We start from the raw sequence: 16384 nt of genomic DNA on the forward strand, positions 1-16384 counted from the left end.
CACCAATTCTTCCTTGTAAAGTCCCCCATCCCAGGTCTTAGCATTATGAGGTCAGTCCAGGGTCCTATGTTTATCATGTATTGTTGAATATAGTTTCATCTTGAGGTACCCTGGGAATGAGTAAAATCTGCGCTGATCAATCCACTGATCTTCTGGGTGCTCCTAGTAGCACAGTAAGTGCTGGTACAGTTTTCTGGCCAGTATAATCATTTAACAATCTGTATCTGTAACAGGACAAAACAAAGAAATGGAACTGTGGATGCATCTCTGAATTGAACTGCTTTCTCCACTGGTGTATTAAATAGGGTATTCTATTCCACTGCAATATGTCGTTGCTTTATTCAGCAGAGTCCTGTCCTACAAATAGTGCTTTTGGATACTTCTTCATGCTTTAATATTTAAAGCAACATTATCTGGAGTTTCCTTTTGTCAGAAGGACCTTATAGAGTTGTAGTCCAAATTTATTCCTGTTTTATAGTTCAAGAAGCCCAGATCAGAGCTGTCCTTCCCGTTAGTTAGACCTTGTTGTATGGAATCTTGCCACTTCTCTTTTGCAATATACTAGTATTTTTTCTCTTTGGCATGTGAAAATTCACAGCTGAGTTAATAGTAATTAAGGTGGCACAAGGCAATCAAGTGTGTTTGTTTCCTGACAGGTGATAAATCTGTTGAGGAGTTCATCATTAAAATACTTGTAATCTCATTGTGTCCCTACCATATCCAGCTACTGAGCTACAGATCATTTGTAAATGACCAGTGGAGAATAGGGAATATGATAAATAGCATGACTTAGCCAAAAGCAAATTATACCAGTCTAGCCTAATTTCCTCCTTTGATAGGAAACTGGCATAGTAGAATATGGAGATGTAGTGTATATAATATACCTTGACTTTAAGCCTTGGATATTGTTAGATTAGTTACTGAGGTAAGTGTTGGCTCTGGAGTCATTAGAATATGTGTATTAATGGACTCTTCTCAAGATGAAGTACAACGCGATATGGTTTTCATGAAATACAATAGATGAGCAATAGGTATGTGGATGGTGGTGGTAGCTTTGAATTTTGCATACTAGAACAATAGTTTTGTCAATGGAGAAAAGAGCATGGAATTATAAAACAGCATCCATTGAAAGGGAACTTACGAGAAGGATATTTAACTGCTATGGATTTACAAAGATACAATTTAATATATGTCAAAATGCCAAACAAGATACATTGTCTGATTAAAACACCACCTTCATCCTTATTTTTTGGCCCTCACAACAGCTCTGTGGTGTTGGTTGCAATTATTCTCATCTGCAGGTGGATACTTGAAATCTGAGATAGTGAGGATGTTTAAACCATCACATAGAAAGAAGAAGCCCCTTGTGTGTGTGACTGCCATTTGCATAATTCCTCGTGATGCAGTGCGGGTTGGCGTGTTGTCTGAAGCCAGCACGTGGCGCAGTGAAGGTGGCTTCATACCCACCCGACAACTCACGACTTGCAGTAGGGGTTGTAGGGTGGATACGAAGACATCCCCGCTGTGCCCTACTTCTTCTCCCTACACGATCGTTCAAACCCAGTGATTCACCCACAGTCACCCATTGGGCTTATAGCTTCAAGGAGTTGAGCCCAAGCCAAAAGTTTATGCTGTCTGCTGGACCAGAGGGTCTTCCATCCTCCAATTACTGTGTTGCTCAAAGGTGTTTGGATGAAAATGCCTATTAATTTGCTTTGCATTTCTAAGTGCTAGAGAGGATTTGAAAGAAGGCTAGAAGCTGACATTTCTAGAAAACATCTTTATATTGTTGTGGCCCTGGACAACAGCTTCTCAAAATGAGCTCACAGAAAGTGGCAATAAGGCAAGAATGGCCAGTCTACTGCACTTGATCAAAGGGACTGTTTGAGTTTTTAAAATGCTAATATAGTAGTCCTATAACAAAAAGAGTCATATAGTAATTACCCAAGTCCAATAATAAAACAATGTAATTAAATTCTAAATGGGTTATTCAGTTGTTATTTATACATTTCATAGCTAAGAATGTTAAGCAAATGTAACATTATTAACTATAATATATGCTGACAGTCCTCTTGGCTTTTATTTGGAACCCCAGGATTAGATCAAATAGTTACAAATCGTGTTTCAAATGAAATTAAACAAAACTCACGTAGTAACTACATATATAGTATTTATATGTATAACTACATGTAAAATATAGGTATTTTAAGAATGGGTGTTGCTATAGTATATAGAGTAGTGGGGTGCTTGCTCCTAAATAAATGTTGGAATGTGATGCTCGGAGAAGACATAACATTGCTGTTCCCTCATCCCACTCATGCCACACTCCCTGCTTCTCTACTGAACAGATGTATGGTACTGTACTACTGTCCAGTTTCTCGAGCCGAGCAGACTAGTCCTTGTGGCACTGTTCTGGCAACTTTTACTGCAGTGGCTGAGGAACAAAACAGCCTTTTTCCTTGGCTCAAAGGTTGCTGAGTTGAATTTTGGCTTAAGATAAGGCTTTTAAAAAAATTTGGTGTATGATGTTGCCAAAGGTTTTCTGAAAATGTATGCAAATCATACTGAAAGAACAGTCCTTATTTGCATGCTTTGTCACATCTTCAGAGAGTATTGTTAGCTTCCTGATGCATGTCATCTCATTATGATGGTGGTTGTTCAAGCAGGGGTTATTTATGTCAGGTGGGATGGGGAAAACCAGGAGCCAACTGTTTGAGCATGCCATGGTTTAGCGTGGCCGTGGCATTGCCTTTAAACTCAAGGGACCTGCCTGCCCTGTGCAGAGTCTGGAGCCTGGCGTTTGCTTGGGGTGAAGACAGATGTAAACCTTTAGAGCACGGTGGAAATGCCCTCACTCCTTTTAGTCCAAATGTACTTGTTGCCCTCTGGCTCAAGGGGAAAAAGCAGTCTTGCAACTTTACATTAGAAGCCCTCTGTGCACACAGTTGATTGACTGGTGCTCATGACATCACCAATCATCGCCAGTTCCCAGAACAGTTTTGTACTTTTTTTAAAAAAAACCTCCTTTTGTCTTTAAAAAAGCCACACAATTGTATGGATAACTGCATGAACATTCAATGGGCACTTTTAAAAATAAAAATGGTGGACAGCCCATCTTAAGCAGGGGAGGGGAGAGAGCAAGTCTGACGGCTGAGCCAGCGTTCAGTTCACTGGTGTGCGCGTCTGTCATTTCAGTTGTGAAGCTATGAGGAAGCCAGGCTCATCCTGCGGCTCATGGACCAGCTGTGAGTGCTTTTTATATTACGTCTGTCTTCATCCTTAGTCTTATGTCATGCTCCTAAACCCATACAGAAATAAACCAATGATTAGGTTTTTCAGAAATGAAGTATTCTGACGTTGATATGAAGGGTAAGAAAACATTAGAATGTTTAACCTGTAGAATAACTGAGAAACAGTATGGGATACTTCCAATATCTCATGTGTTTGGTCAAAGAGGGTACATTTTAGACAGTGCTTGAAACCTGGCAAAGTTATTAAAAACATGCAATAAAAATACCTTAGGCTACAATCCTAAACACATGTACTGGGGAGTAAATGTCACTAGATACAGTGGGACTTCAGAGTAAGCATGCCTAGGACTGCACTATTAAGCTCTTATTTTTGTGCTAACACTAATTATTGCTTATACATGCTTATGTTTGTCATTCATTATAAGAAAGTGTACCAATCAGAGGATAACTGAGCTTCAAGCACTTGGGCACATACATTATTTAGATTTTTTTTTACTTAAGTAAAAGAAAGCAACTCTAGGTCATAAAAAATCTTTTCTCTTAAATGTTAATGAAATTTCTCCATTCTTTCCATTAGCAGATCCCTCTTATTGGTAATTTGTATCCTTTTCTTTTGTTCCCCTCTATAATGAAGGCTGGGCACAGAAAGAACCTGAGCTTTGAGAACGCTTTCACTTTTGTCTTCCCTTCCAAAGCTATACAGGATCAAAAGGACATAAATTGGCACCCAAGTATACAGAATGACTCTTGCTTTTTTAATTATGTAGCTTAAAAAAATAAATCTATTTTGGTAGGCAAATAGATTCAAATTTTGCAACATCAAAACACCAACTGAGAAGGCCTCATTAAATTTCCCTCCACTCATAAATATTTCACAGTCTAATGTGCCAAAGTGTTATGCCTTGTCAAAGTCTTCCTCTTGTAAATCTAGGTTGTCCTACTGTGTGATGTCTTCTGTTTCTGTTTCTAAACCAGAAGGAGGGCATCCATTTCTTCTTTTCCTTTCTATCTTCTTATTCTGCTGATTTTAATGGTCCTGCCAAGAGTGGTAGCAGTGATTTTAGCCGCTCTGTTTTTGTTTTGTTTCTTAATGACAAGTCCAAAGATGCCAATTTTCACTTGCCTGTATATCAGAACTGAGTGTCTCCTGCCTTCAGTGCCTCTCTGCATGTGCCGCTACCTACCTTCACTCTATTGCAGTAGTCAAACCCCAAGTCCTAAAACTGTGTCCAGATTGATTTAGACAGAGGCAGAACCAAAAAGTTCATGTTTGTCACAAGTGGTTTTAAAGGGCATTATGGGCAAGAGTTACCCTGATTTCAGAAGAACTACAGTTATTGCTATTTTTCAACCCCACTTGCAGTTGTCCTTTTTCTCATACCCTCTTTTATATTGGTGGTTGTCCTCCTCCATTGTAAGTTTACATTTTTAAATGAAATTCTGCATATAATAAACTTAGTATCTTATCCACAGCTGTAACAATGATGAACAATAAGCAGGGAAATGAAAATTCTCACACAAAAGTTTCTTTTCATTATTAATTGTTGCCCCCATTTTTATTGAAGAGAGTGTGTGCCATATATATATATATATATATATATATATATATATGGGGGGGGGAGAGAGAGAGAGAGAGAGAATGATTTGTGTCTGTGAAGGTTAGAAGAGGCTGACTGTGCTGGAACTGACTGCAATGCCTTTTTGATTATTCATGGACAGTAATAGAAGGCACTTAAAAAGAACAATGAAATTGCTTATTTTTTGTGATGGGCCATCTGTTGAATTGTTTTGTGCAACAATCGCACAATAGTATCTATGTCATATCGTTCTATTTTCAACAGCAGCTGATTATGTATACTTGGCTACTTGTCCTTTTTTCTAAAAGTTCCATGACCATTTAAAGTCACCTCTGTGAACCTTTGCTGGAAAGGTAATAGAAATGTAAAGCAGCTGGTGTATATTTTCTTTCTTGATCTTCTGGGGGGTTTGTGTGTGTGTGTGTTGGTTCAAATTAATGAGGACTTTTAGATCTGTCTTTCTGTGTTTCCCACCTGTAGTTTAAGAATGGAAGTTAACACAGAATTGTTCAGCAATTTGTTAAAAAAAATGATGGGGCTCTAATAAAGAGCCAAGATGTTTGAAAAGATTGCCACACACTTACTGCTTATTAATTATCCCTCCCTGGAAGTGGTTATTTAGAACCTTCTGCCACTTAACTAACAAGCCTCTTTTCTGACTGCAAAACCAGTTGCAGATCTGTAAATGGTACAAGTTAAACCTAGGCTTTGACAATGGTGGCGTTGTCTTACACAGGTCACAGATATTGCTGATGCCATGATTCTCAAGCAGCTTTTTGAAAACCTGTTCCAAAATGGTGTCGTCATTGTGGCAACATCCAACAGGCCGCCAGAAGGTAAAAACAAAAAATATGTTGATATTGGTCTTTTCAGTAAGTCACAAGTGCCTTAAACTAGCTTTACATGCATTCATTTTTCTAATTAAGATCAATCTCTTATGTTGTTTATACTTTAATTTTTCAGTAAGATATTACTCTTTATGGAAAGTTTTCTTGGTTTCCATAAAAAGATATGGAAATGAGGGACATAGTCATGCTGGGAAGGTTGCACAGTGCTCATTGGATGGGTTCCAATATAGTCATTCCATGAATGGAAGGAGAGTTGCATTCCTGGAAGGGCCCTGTGTATGGGTGCAACTCTCCTGTGAATAGAAGCTCCTTCAGGTTACAGAGTGACTATATTGGATCCCAAAGAAGAGAAACAGGTTCTCAGGATGCTATATATATATGTATCTGTATCTGTATCTGTATATATATTGTAAGAAGCCCAACACGTTTTGGCCTTTTTTAAATTTAAAAAATAGATTTTTAAAATAAAATATTTAAAAATAAGAGAAAGGCTGAAATATGTTGGGCTTCCTACAATAATTTTTTTTTTCATCCTGAGAACCTGTTTCTCTTCCTTGTGATTTACTCTGGATGCTCACCTCCATCTGTTTTCTTATATTGGATCCCACCCACTCTTTTCTTCTTCTTTTTTGTAGAGTTGAAAAGTCAATAGCCCTTACAAGTTAGAAGATAGGAAGTAGAAGCAGGAGGAGAGAGGACAAGGAAGAAGGGTGACCAGAGTTATGGGTGCATAATTGTCCCTGGGTAGTTATATGTTTGGTATTATTGCTGACATTTGAGAGGGAAAATGGACTGAAAAAAATGAATGCTCACATAAATGTGGTGTAGCAATCAGAGTGTCAGACTAGGTCTGGGGAGAGCCCAGGCTCAAATCAGGACTAGGTCTGGGGAGAGCCCAGGCTCAAATCAGGACTGGGAGCTGGGAGATCCGGGTTCTAGTCCCCACTTGGCCATGGAAGCTCACTGGGTGACCTTGGGCCAGTCACAGACTCTCAGCCCAACCTACCTCACAAGGTTGTTGTTGTGAGGCTAAAATGGAGAGGAGGAGGATCGTGTAAGCCACCTTGGGTTCCTTGCGAGAGGAAAAAGGGTGGGATATAAATATAATAAATAAATAAAATGTTTAAACATTTTCAACAAACTTTGAATGAAACTATTAAAATGTGCAAACATTTTTAATAAACTGAAGACTGAAAACAAAACTTTTCATACCTTTGTTGCTGAGTAAAAGCCTAAAAGGAAGTAAAGCTTTTCTTGGAAGGATTTTTTTAATTGTTTCTTTTAAAACTCTGCAGTAGGGGACAAAAAATCTACCAGCTGTAGTATTACAGAAACACAGTCAAAATGTACACAGCTTTGTGTGTGTGAGAGAGGTAGTCTATAGTAAGTACTGTAAATATGTTACATCATATTTACATCAGTAATGAAATTGCACTTAAATCTGTGTGTATTTGCTCAATACTATTATTTTCTACTGCAATTTTCTGCAATATAGTATGGATATATTATTTACGTATCTTAGAGATTTCTGTGGGTGACATTCAATGTCACATTCTGCTGGCTGATGGACACCATTAGATTTCACCCTGAATAACATACATGTAAAACATACATTTACTAATACTACAATTGTGGGTTTTGTGTAGATACTATGGTAACACCCTTACCAGGCTTCCATAGACTTGGTGAAATAGCAGGCTTAGCAGAATTGAGGAAATGTAGGTTTAAGAACAGAACTTTTCCCCATGGTCTGCAAAAAGATTCTTAAGTTCAAGTAACTGCCATAACTCTGGATTCAGTTTACTGAAATGATCATGTGTGAGCCCTATGCTTGCCCATTTGAAGCAAATCTGGAGAATTCCCTGGTATGGTCAGGAATTAGTTAGAATGGTGGCAATTAAGAGTGTTGATTGGCTCTTGGCTAGGCTCCATTACAAGAAAAGCCTGATGGGTAAGTGCTGTACATGGTCTATTACCCGGTTCCCAACCCTGTAACACAGGTGACTGAACAGAGGACAAACTGGGAACACAAGCAAAATAAGTTTCATTGGTAAACTGAAGCTGGGTCTGTGACCAGTGTTGACCTAGATGGTGATAAACATGGAGGTCTGAAGAGGAAGGGGGCACTTCATATCTCAGCAGCTTAACGCAGTGTCTTATCCAGCAGCTGGCTGTTGGAACCAGCTATCTAAAACTGTCTAGAAGTGAGCTCTTAAATCTGATTGACAGTTTTATGGATCTCTATGGGAACCAAGTCCTGCTATTAGATGGGTTTCTGCAAGAAACTCCAGCAAATTAACAGAGGTTGCAACAGACCATTGATCAAAGGCAAGCCCCTTCCTCAACAGATAGTCCTCCTGATTTCTGTTTTGACTCCATCCCAAATTTTTGGGAATATATCAGTGGGCTAATCCAATTTAAAATACATATTTTTAGGATGCACAAACCATATCACATGGTAACCCTGCAGAATTCTGAAAACTAGTACAAGAGGAAGGGAAAGGAGTTGGCAACACTTCTGTGAAAGAGGTTCAGACTTCAGATATTGCTTGTGTCTAGGAGAAAGGACTTGAACAGTTTGGGCGCAGTTGTTAAAAACTGCATGCACTTGATGAGCAGGTAATATACTTAAAGGACATTTTTATTGAGTTTAGATCTTCTAATGGGTTGAAGAAAAAGGCATTTCCTCTTAATTGGACCTGTACTACTAAGGTTTGAAGAGGTAAACACCTGAAGGTAGTAAGGAGTCAGAATAGTTGCTGAAGAACTGGCATAATTTACTTCCAACAATCCAGCTGTGCCAAGATGCATTCTGCCAGTTTCTGTGCCAGCTAAAGTTTCTGTACAGTAATGAATACTGCCTTATATAAAGTATCTCGCAGTAATTTTCATTCTGAGCTTATGAAGGCATGAATAACTGTTAGCAGCCTAATAAAAGGGTCCATCCTTCTCACCAGATGACACTGGTGAAAAGAATTCTTGGACACTGCCAAAACCTGCAGTTATTCTACGTGATGTCTTTGCATCACACTATTCTGGAAACTTCTATAGCTGAGAAACGTTTTTGGTGGGAAGCCTCCCACACTGCCCCACTGTGCATGTCCAGGTGGGTTCCCACCTATCCCCTCAGTTCCTTTTCAACTACCATGAGAGCTGCCTCTTTGGGAACATTGTCCACAAAATTTTTTTGTGCAAGTTAGTACTGAGCTTCTTGTTACCTAAAAAGAAACAACCCCCCACCCCCCAAACCAGTAGTTAGTATAGTAGTTACTTCTTTTCATTTTCTGGCCTATGGCATTAAAGGCCCCTTTCAGAAAGTTCCTCCACTGTGGTGGTAAACTGCCCCTGTCTGACGGACACTCTTTGTGCCCCTTTGCCTCGGGGAGTCTCATGTTGTAGAAACGTGCCCTCATTGTCAGTCCTTCTCCAAACAAGCCCATAAAAATCGCTCGGACGGATTAAAGATGATTTTGTGGAAAAGGGCGTTGGAAGCAGTGGATACCCGAAGGTCTCAACCTCAACTGAGCAGAGCAAGATGCCGTAACCTGCCGCAGTTTCACCCCTTCACTCAACATCAGAGGAGGGGCAAACAGACCCTCCAACACCGGGTCGTTCCTTGGCTTTTTCAGTGGCCAAAAAGATTGCTAAAAAAGGTAAATGCTGTAAGCCTACGTCAGAAGCTGAACCAAAGAAAAATACAAAGAAGGAGCTTAAAAAGACTCCACTGAGAGTTTCGTAGTCAGACATTCCACCTCCTCCCCCTCTTCTGAATCCACCAATTCCAAGGCTGTCATCGGTACTGACAGCCACGGCACTGTTGGAGCCTCTGTCTATGGTCTGAGATCAGGGATATTTCTCCCATTCGACACCAAGCTGATTCCACTCCTCAGGATTGATGCTCACAATCTCCCATCGGCAAGCATCTGGGATCGAGAATCACAGCGAGTCACCCCAGCATGGAAGGTCTCAATTATCTGCCATTCCCAGGGAATCTGTCCCTCAATACTGATCACCGCTAAGGTACCATGAAGATGAGTACCCTGATCAATATTGAGATTAGGATTGACTCTCTGCTTGGTCCATGCCACCTCCATTTACAGTTTTTCACAGGGACATGGCTGTCCTTCAGCCAGACTTTGCCATTCTTCCTAAAGTGGTTCGGAATTTCATCTTAATGAGCCTATTTTGTTACCAGCTTTCTTCTAATCAACATCTTCGGACCTGGAGAAATGTTTGATTAATCTTGATGTCCAAAGGGCTTTGGCTTTTTACAAAGCTAGGACTGAATCATTTCAAAAATCAGAAAAGTTATTTGTATGCTACTCGGGAGTTAACAAGGGACTACCTGTGTCATCCCAGAGGCTGGCTGCCTGGATAGTTCAGACCATCACACTGGCATACCAACACCTTGGTTGAGAGCCTTTGCATTGATCCGAGCACATTCGAGCTATAGCAGTGTCGACAGCCTTCGGGAGAGGGGTGGCTCTAAAGGACCTTTGCAAAGCTGCGACATGGTCTACCCCATCGACCTTTGTGAAGCATTATAAATTGGATGTGCATGCTTGATTGGACTGCACGTTTGGAAGAGTGGTGTTCTTGTCTGTGTTCTAATTGGACACCTGCCCTCCTCTGGTAAGTTAGCTTATTAATTGCCCATATGTGTGATGCACAGAGACCATGAAGAAGAAAGACAGGTTGCTTACCTGTAACTGTAGTTCTTTAAGTGGTCATCTGTGCATTCACACAACCCACCCACTGTCCCCTCTTTGGTGTCGTTATCCTGTTGGTGTTGATACTGAGGGACCCTTGGATCCGAGACTATTTTTTGCAGTCTCAAGGAACTGAGGAGATAGACAGGAACCCACGTGGACATGCGCAGCGGGGTGGTGGGGGAAGGTTCCCGCCAAAAACATTCCTTGGCTATAGAAGTTTCCCAAATAGAGGCTCTGTGCAGGCACAGAGCCCATATGTGTGAATGCACAGATGACCACTCGAAGAACTACAGTTACAGGTAAGCAACCTGCCTTTATAAGGCATAGCAGTAGATCCAGGAAGCGTCTGATGGCTGCAGTTCTGAGTTGGCAGGAAAGGCTGAGCCCCAGTGATAAGAGGAATTAGTGTCTTGTATCCCTGCCCACCACAAGGCCAGCCACTCATCATGCCGGTCTTCCCTGGCTTCAGCATAAGTGGATTTCCCTGCAATGCACTCATTCCCACTATGTCTAGATCAACCTTCCTCAACCTCATGACCTCCAGATGTTTTGGATTTTAACTCCCATCTGCTGTAGCCAATATGGCCAATCGTCAGGAATGCTGGAAGTTGTAGTCTCAAACATCTGGTGGACACGAGGTTGGAGAAGGCTGGTCTAAATGTTGGATAAGCACAGAGACAGCTAATTTGGGGGCAGAGAAAAGAGGGAGACACAATCACCCTCCCAGTCCTCTCATTTTTTCCAGCAATTTCACATGCATGCTAGGAAATTATGGTTGCATTTTGTAACTGTTGGTTTAGGGTATTGGCTGCTAGTGGAAGCATCTGTTCCCCATATATAAGCATTAGGAAGAACCTGAATGCAAAAGCCGCCCACATGTGGCTTGTCTTGCTATGTGCTTTTTAAAGAGGTAAATGTCATTTAAGAGAGCTTCAGCTATTGGGCAGTATAGAAATTAATTAATTAAATAAATAAATAAATAAATAAATACATGTCTCATGTTTAGACCTAGATGTAAAAATATTCAATTTCCGTACATTTACTGGCAACCAGTAACAAATTTCAGCTTTGTCTGTGCTTGGAAGTGCTGTTACCATGTAGGACTGAGACCCCGTTTTGAGGAAAGTGAATCAGGAAGTAGCATAACAGCTTTGATAGCTGCCATGACTGAGTGAGGCCCAAAAGTGTTTTATAATAAAACAGGAAAGGAAAATGGCCGCTTGTGGGGGAAGTTGAGCAGACTCAATTACTACCATTTGCGACCAGTTTCCCAAGAATGAGCAGAACTATTCAAGAGTGATCCCACAGGTATTTGTCTGGACTAGTAACCTGTCAGTAATACTTCATAACTGGTAGTGTCAAAGGTACCAAATTGTGCAACAAAGAGGCATGGGTTGACTCATAGGAGATTCCTAGCAATGCAGTAAGGTTCAGATGTTTCATAAAGCAATAGAGGACCAGGACAATATGGGGCATCTTTGCTGGTCCCAGGCACTCCATCTTCCCCATCTGGGATGGGCCTGAAGGACCAAAGAAAAGTGTGAACACATGGAGGGTAAGTTTTAAGCAAGCACAATTTGTAAGATTGTACAACATCATTACTGATCACAGGGCAGGTCTTTTAAGGCACCAGCCTAAGCTTCCCATTTCTTGGCTTTGTGGAGCTTGAGCCAACATGAGATCGTCTTAATTTTGGTCTTAAACCAGCTGGTGTTTTCTTTTATCATTTAATTAGATAATAAATAATACTACGCTTACACGCTAATATTGTCCAGTTGGGGAGTATGCCAGTGCTTAACTATCTTAAAAATGAAAGCGAACATTGAGTTTGCAGCCCTGATTAACAATGTAGTCAAAGTATGAATGTATATACCTGAAATAAAAACCTTTGCTAGAAATAGAATTTGGGTCTCCATCAAAAATATCTTTCTCAGTAAAGATGTTCAAGATCATGAATTGCTTCAGGATTTTAAGAATGTTTCCAGACAGTAGTTTCCCATGCTCCAAATAATCTTAATAGCATGCCTGTGGAAGATGTACTAGGTGTCCCAGGAAAAGGAATGTTCATACACCTTTTCCTCGAGATAGCTTCTCAGATACTGCAGCAGGCCAGCCATGAAGGCTGCGTGCCCTGCTTTGGATTCTGTCACCTTTACAGGCCAGTAGACACCAGTGCTGGATCATCCTGGGAAGCCAAAAGGTAGGCCTCACAACACAGCACTTCCAGTTCATACAGTTGAACCCATCTGGAAGTGCTCTGTGTGTACAGAAGAGCAAGATGTCTGTCTGATTAATGGTACAGCTGATAGTCCTTCCAGTTGGCCAAAATGGTGTGACATGTTTACTATTTCAGTAGAACGTGGGGAAAATGAGCTGGCATTATTCTGAAATCTTGAGAGTTTTGCAAAGTGCTACTATTAGCAGATCACTAGCAAAAAGAGTGACTTTATTAAAATGGTTTTATTCTTTCATGGAAATCCCATCTGCCTTTTTGTTCAGTAACTCTTTAGAGTTTTTTTTACATGTCAAAATACTTATTAAATATCAAATGAAACGGTATGCAATAACTTCTTATTTGGAATATGCAACTAGATTCGTATTGGTATTCAGTTTTGATAAACATCTTAATTCTGTACTGGCTTCTGTTGATTTCTCAGGAACGTTTCTTCTCTTCTCCCCCCGCCGCCTTCCAGTACAGGAGATATCTGATATGAAGGAATTTTAATGGGCATTTTTAATAATGGCTATATTCTCAGTTGGTCCATGCTGCTAGTAAATGCTGGCATCCCATAGGGAAATGGTGTGAAGCCCTAATGAATTGGAGTTGCCCATCATAAATATTACATGATAATTAAGTATTTCCCCTTCATGGATCACTGCCTTGTTGTGGCGAAGGGGCTTGCGTAACTCAGTGAAGCCATAAGCTATGCCGTGCAGGGCCACCCAAGACGGACAGGTCATGGCAGAGAGTTCTGACAAAATGTGGTCCACTGGAGAAGGAAATGGAAACCCACTCCAGTATTCTTGCCAAGAAAACCCCATGGAACGTATCACAAGGCTAAAAGATATGACGCCGGAAGATGAGCCCCTCAGGTCGGAAGGTGTCCAATATGCTACTGGGGAAGAGCAGAGGGTATTTCCAAGTAGCGCCAGAAAGAGTGAAGCGGCTGGGCCAAAGCCGAAAGGACACTCAGCTGTGGATGTGTCTGGCGGTGAAAAGAAAATCCGATGCTGTAAAGAACAATATTGTTTAGGAACCTGGAATGTCAGATCAATGAATCAAGGTAAGCTGGAGGTGGTCAAACATGAGATGGCAAGATTGAACATCGACATCTTGGGAATCAGCGAACTAAAATGGACAGGCATGGGCGAATTTAATTCAGGTGACCATCATATCTACTATTGTGGGCAAGAATCCCTTAGAAGAAATGGAGTAGCACTCATAGTCAACAAAAGGGTGGGAAAAGCAGTACTGGGGTACAATCTCAAAAACGATAGAATGATCTCAGTACGAATCCAAGGCAAACCATTCAACATCACAGTAATTCAAGTCTATGCCCCAACCACTGAGGCCGAAGAAGCTGAGGTTGATCGGTTCTATGAAGACCTACAACACCTTCTAGAACTAACACCAAAAACAGATGTCCTCTTCATCATAGGGGACTGGAATGCTAAAGTAGGAAGTCAAGAAATCACCGGGATAACAGGCAAGCATGGCCTTGGTGTACAAAATGAAGCAGGACAAAGGCTAATAGAGTTTTGCCAAGAGAACACGCTGATCATAGCAAACACTCTTTTCCAACAGCACAAGAGGCGACTCTACACATGGACATCACCAGATGGTCAATATCGAAATCAGATTGATTATGTCCTTTGCAGCCAAAGATGGAGAAGCTCCATACAGTCAGTAAAAACAAGACCTGGAGCTGACTGTGGCTCAGATCATGAGCTGCTTCTTGCAAAATTTCGGCTTAAATTGAAGAACGTCGGGAAAACCACTAAACCGTTCAGGTATGACCTAAATCATATCCCTGATGAATATACAGTGGAGGTGAGGAATAGATTTCAGGGATTAGACCTGATAGACAGAGTGCCTGAGGAACTATGGACGGAGGTCCGTAACATTGTTCAGGAGGCAGCAACTCAATCCATCCCAAAGAAAAAGAAATGCAAGAAAGCAAAGTGGCTGTCTGATGAGGCTTTGCAAGTAGCTGAAGAAAGAAGGCAAGCGAAAAGCAAGGGAGAAAGGGGAAGATATACCCAACTGAATGCAGAGTTCCAGAGAATAGCAAGGAGAGACAAGAAGGCCTTCTTAAATGAACAATGCAAAGAAATCGAGGAAAACAACAGAATGGGAAAGACGAGAGATCTCTTCAAGAAAATCGGAGATCTCAAGGGAACGTTTTGTGCAAAGACGGGCATGATAAAGGACAAAGAAGGCAGGGACCTAACAGAAGCAGATGAGATTAAGAAGAGGTGGCAAGAATACACAGAAGAACTATACAGGAAAGATCTGAATGTCCCTGATAGCCATGATAGTGAGGTCACTGAACTTGAGCCGGACATCCTAGAGAGTGAAGTCAAGTGGGCCTTAGGAAGCATTAGTAACAACAAAGCTAGCGGAGATGACAGTATTCCAGCCGAGTTATTTAAAATCCTAAAAGATGATGCTGTTAAAGTGCTGCATTCAATATGCCAACAAATCTGGAACACTCAACAGTGGCCACAAGACTGGAAAAGGTCAGTTTACATTCCAATTCCAAAGAAGGGCAACGCCAAAGAGTGTTCAAACTACCGCACAATTGCGCTCATTTCACATGCCAGCAAGGTGATGCTCAAAATCCTACAAGCTAGGCTTCAGCAGTATGCGAACCGAGAACTACCGGAAGTACAAGCTGGGTTTCGAAGAGGCAGAGGAACTAGAGATCAAATCTCCAACATTCGCTGCATCATGGAGAAAGCAAGAGAATTCCAGAAAAACGTCTATTTCTGCTTCATTGACTACGCTAAAGCCTTTGATTGTGTGGATCACAACAAACTGTGGCAAATTCTTAAAGTGATGGGAGTACCAGACCACCTTACCTGTCTGCTGAGAAACCTGTACGAGGGTCAAGAAGCAACAGTAAGAACCAGACATGGAACAACCGATTGGTTCAAAATTGGGAAAGGAGTACGACAAGGCTGCATATTGTCACCCTGCTTATTGAACTTATATGCAGAGTACATCATGAGAAATGCCGGGTTGGATGAATCAGAGGTCGGAATTAAGATTGCTGGGAGAATTATCAACAACCTCCGATATGCAGACGATACCACCCTAATGGCAGAAAGCGAAGAGGATCTAAAGAGCCTCTTGTTGAGGGTGAAAGAGGAGAGTGCAAAAGCTGGTTTGAAACTCAACATTAAAAAAACTAAGATCATGGCATCTGGCCCCATCACTTCCTGGCATATAGAAGGGGAAGAAATGGAAGCAGTGACAGATTTTACTTTCTTGGGCTCCAAGATCACCGCAGACGGTGACTGTAGCCATGAAATTAAAAGACGCTTGCTCCTTGGGAGGAAAGCTATGGCCAACCTAGACAGCATAGTAAGAAGCAGAGACATCACCTTGCCGACAAAGGTCCGTCTAATCAAAGCTATGGTTTTCCCAGTAGTAATGTATGGCTGTGAGAGCTGGACTATAAGGAAGGCTGAGCGCCGAAGAATGGATGCTTTCGAACTGTGGTGCTGGAGAAGACTCTTACGAGTGCCCTGGACTGCAAGGAGGTCAAATCAGTCCATCCTAAAGGAAATCAACCCTGAGTGCTCATTGGAAGGACAGATAATGAAGCTGAAGCTCCAATATTTTGGCCACCTAATGCGAAGAGAAAACTCTCTGGAAAAGACCCTGATGCTGGGAAAGACTGAAGGCAAAAGGAGAAGGGGACGGCAGAGGATGAGATGGCTAGATAGCATCACCGATGCAATGAATATGAACTTGAGCACGCTCCGGGAGA

The 16384-nt window shown here is 41.3% G+C and overlaps 1 protein-coding gene across 3 annotated transcripts in view; it reads left to right on the plus strand.

The window, feature by feature from the left end:
• AFG1L (AFG1 like ATPase) overlaps positions 1–16384 on the plus strand; it is a 90037-nt gene that overhangs the window by 13723 nt on the left and 59930 nt on the right. For all 3 annotated transcript variants that reach the window (XM_084827235.1, XM_084827233.1, XM_084827234.1), the window contains exon 6: positions 5565–5664. In XM_084827235.1, coding sequence (XP_084683361.1) covers positions 5565–5664 — 100 coding nt within the window. The remainder of the gene's footprint in view (positions 1–5564; positions 5665–16384) is intronic.

Source organism: Heloderma suspectum, chromosome 1 (genome assembly GCF_057233095.1).
Source record: "Heloderma suspectum isolate Gila_16-S chromosome 1, 16-S_ref, whole genome shotgun sequence".
NCBI lineage: Eukaryota > Metazoa > Chordata > Lepidosauria > Squamata > Helodermatidae > Heloderma > Heloderma suspectum.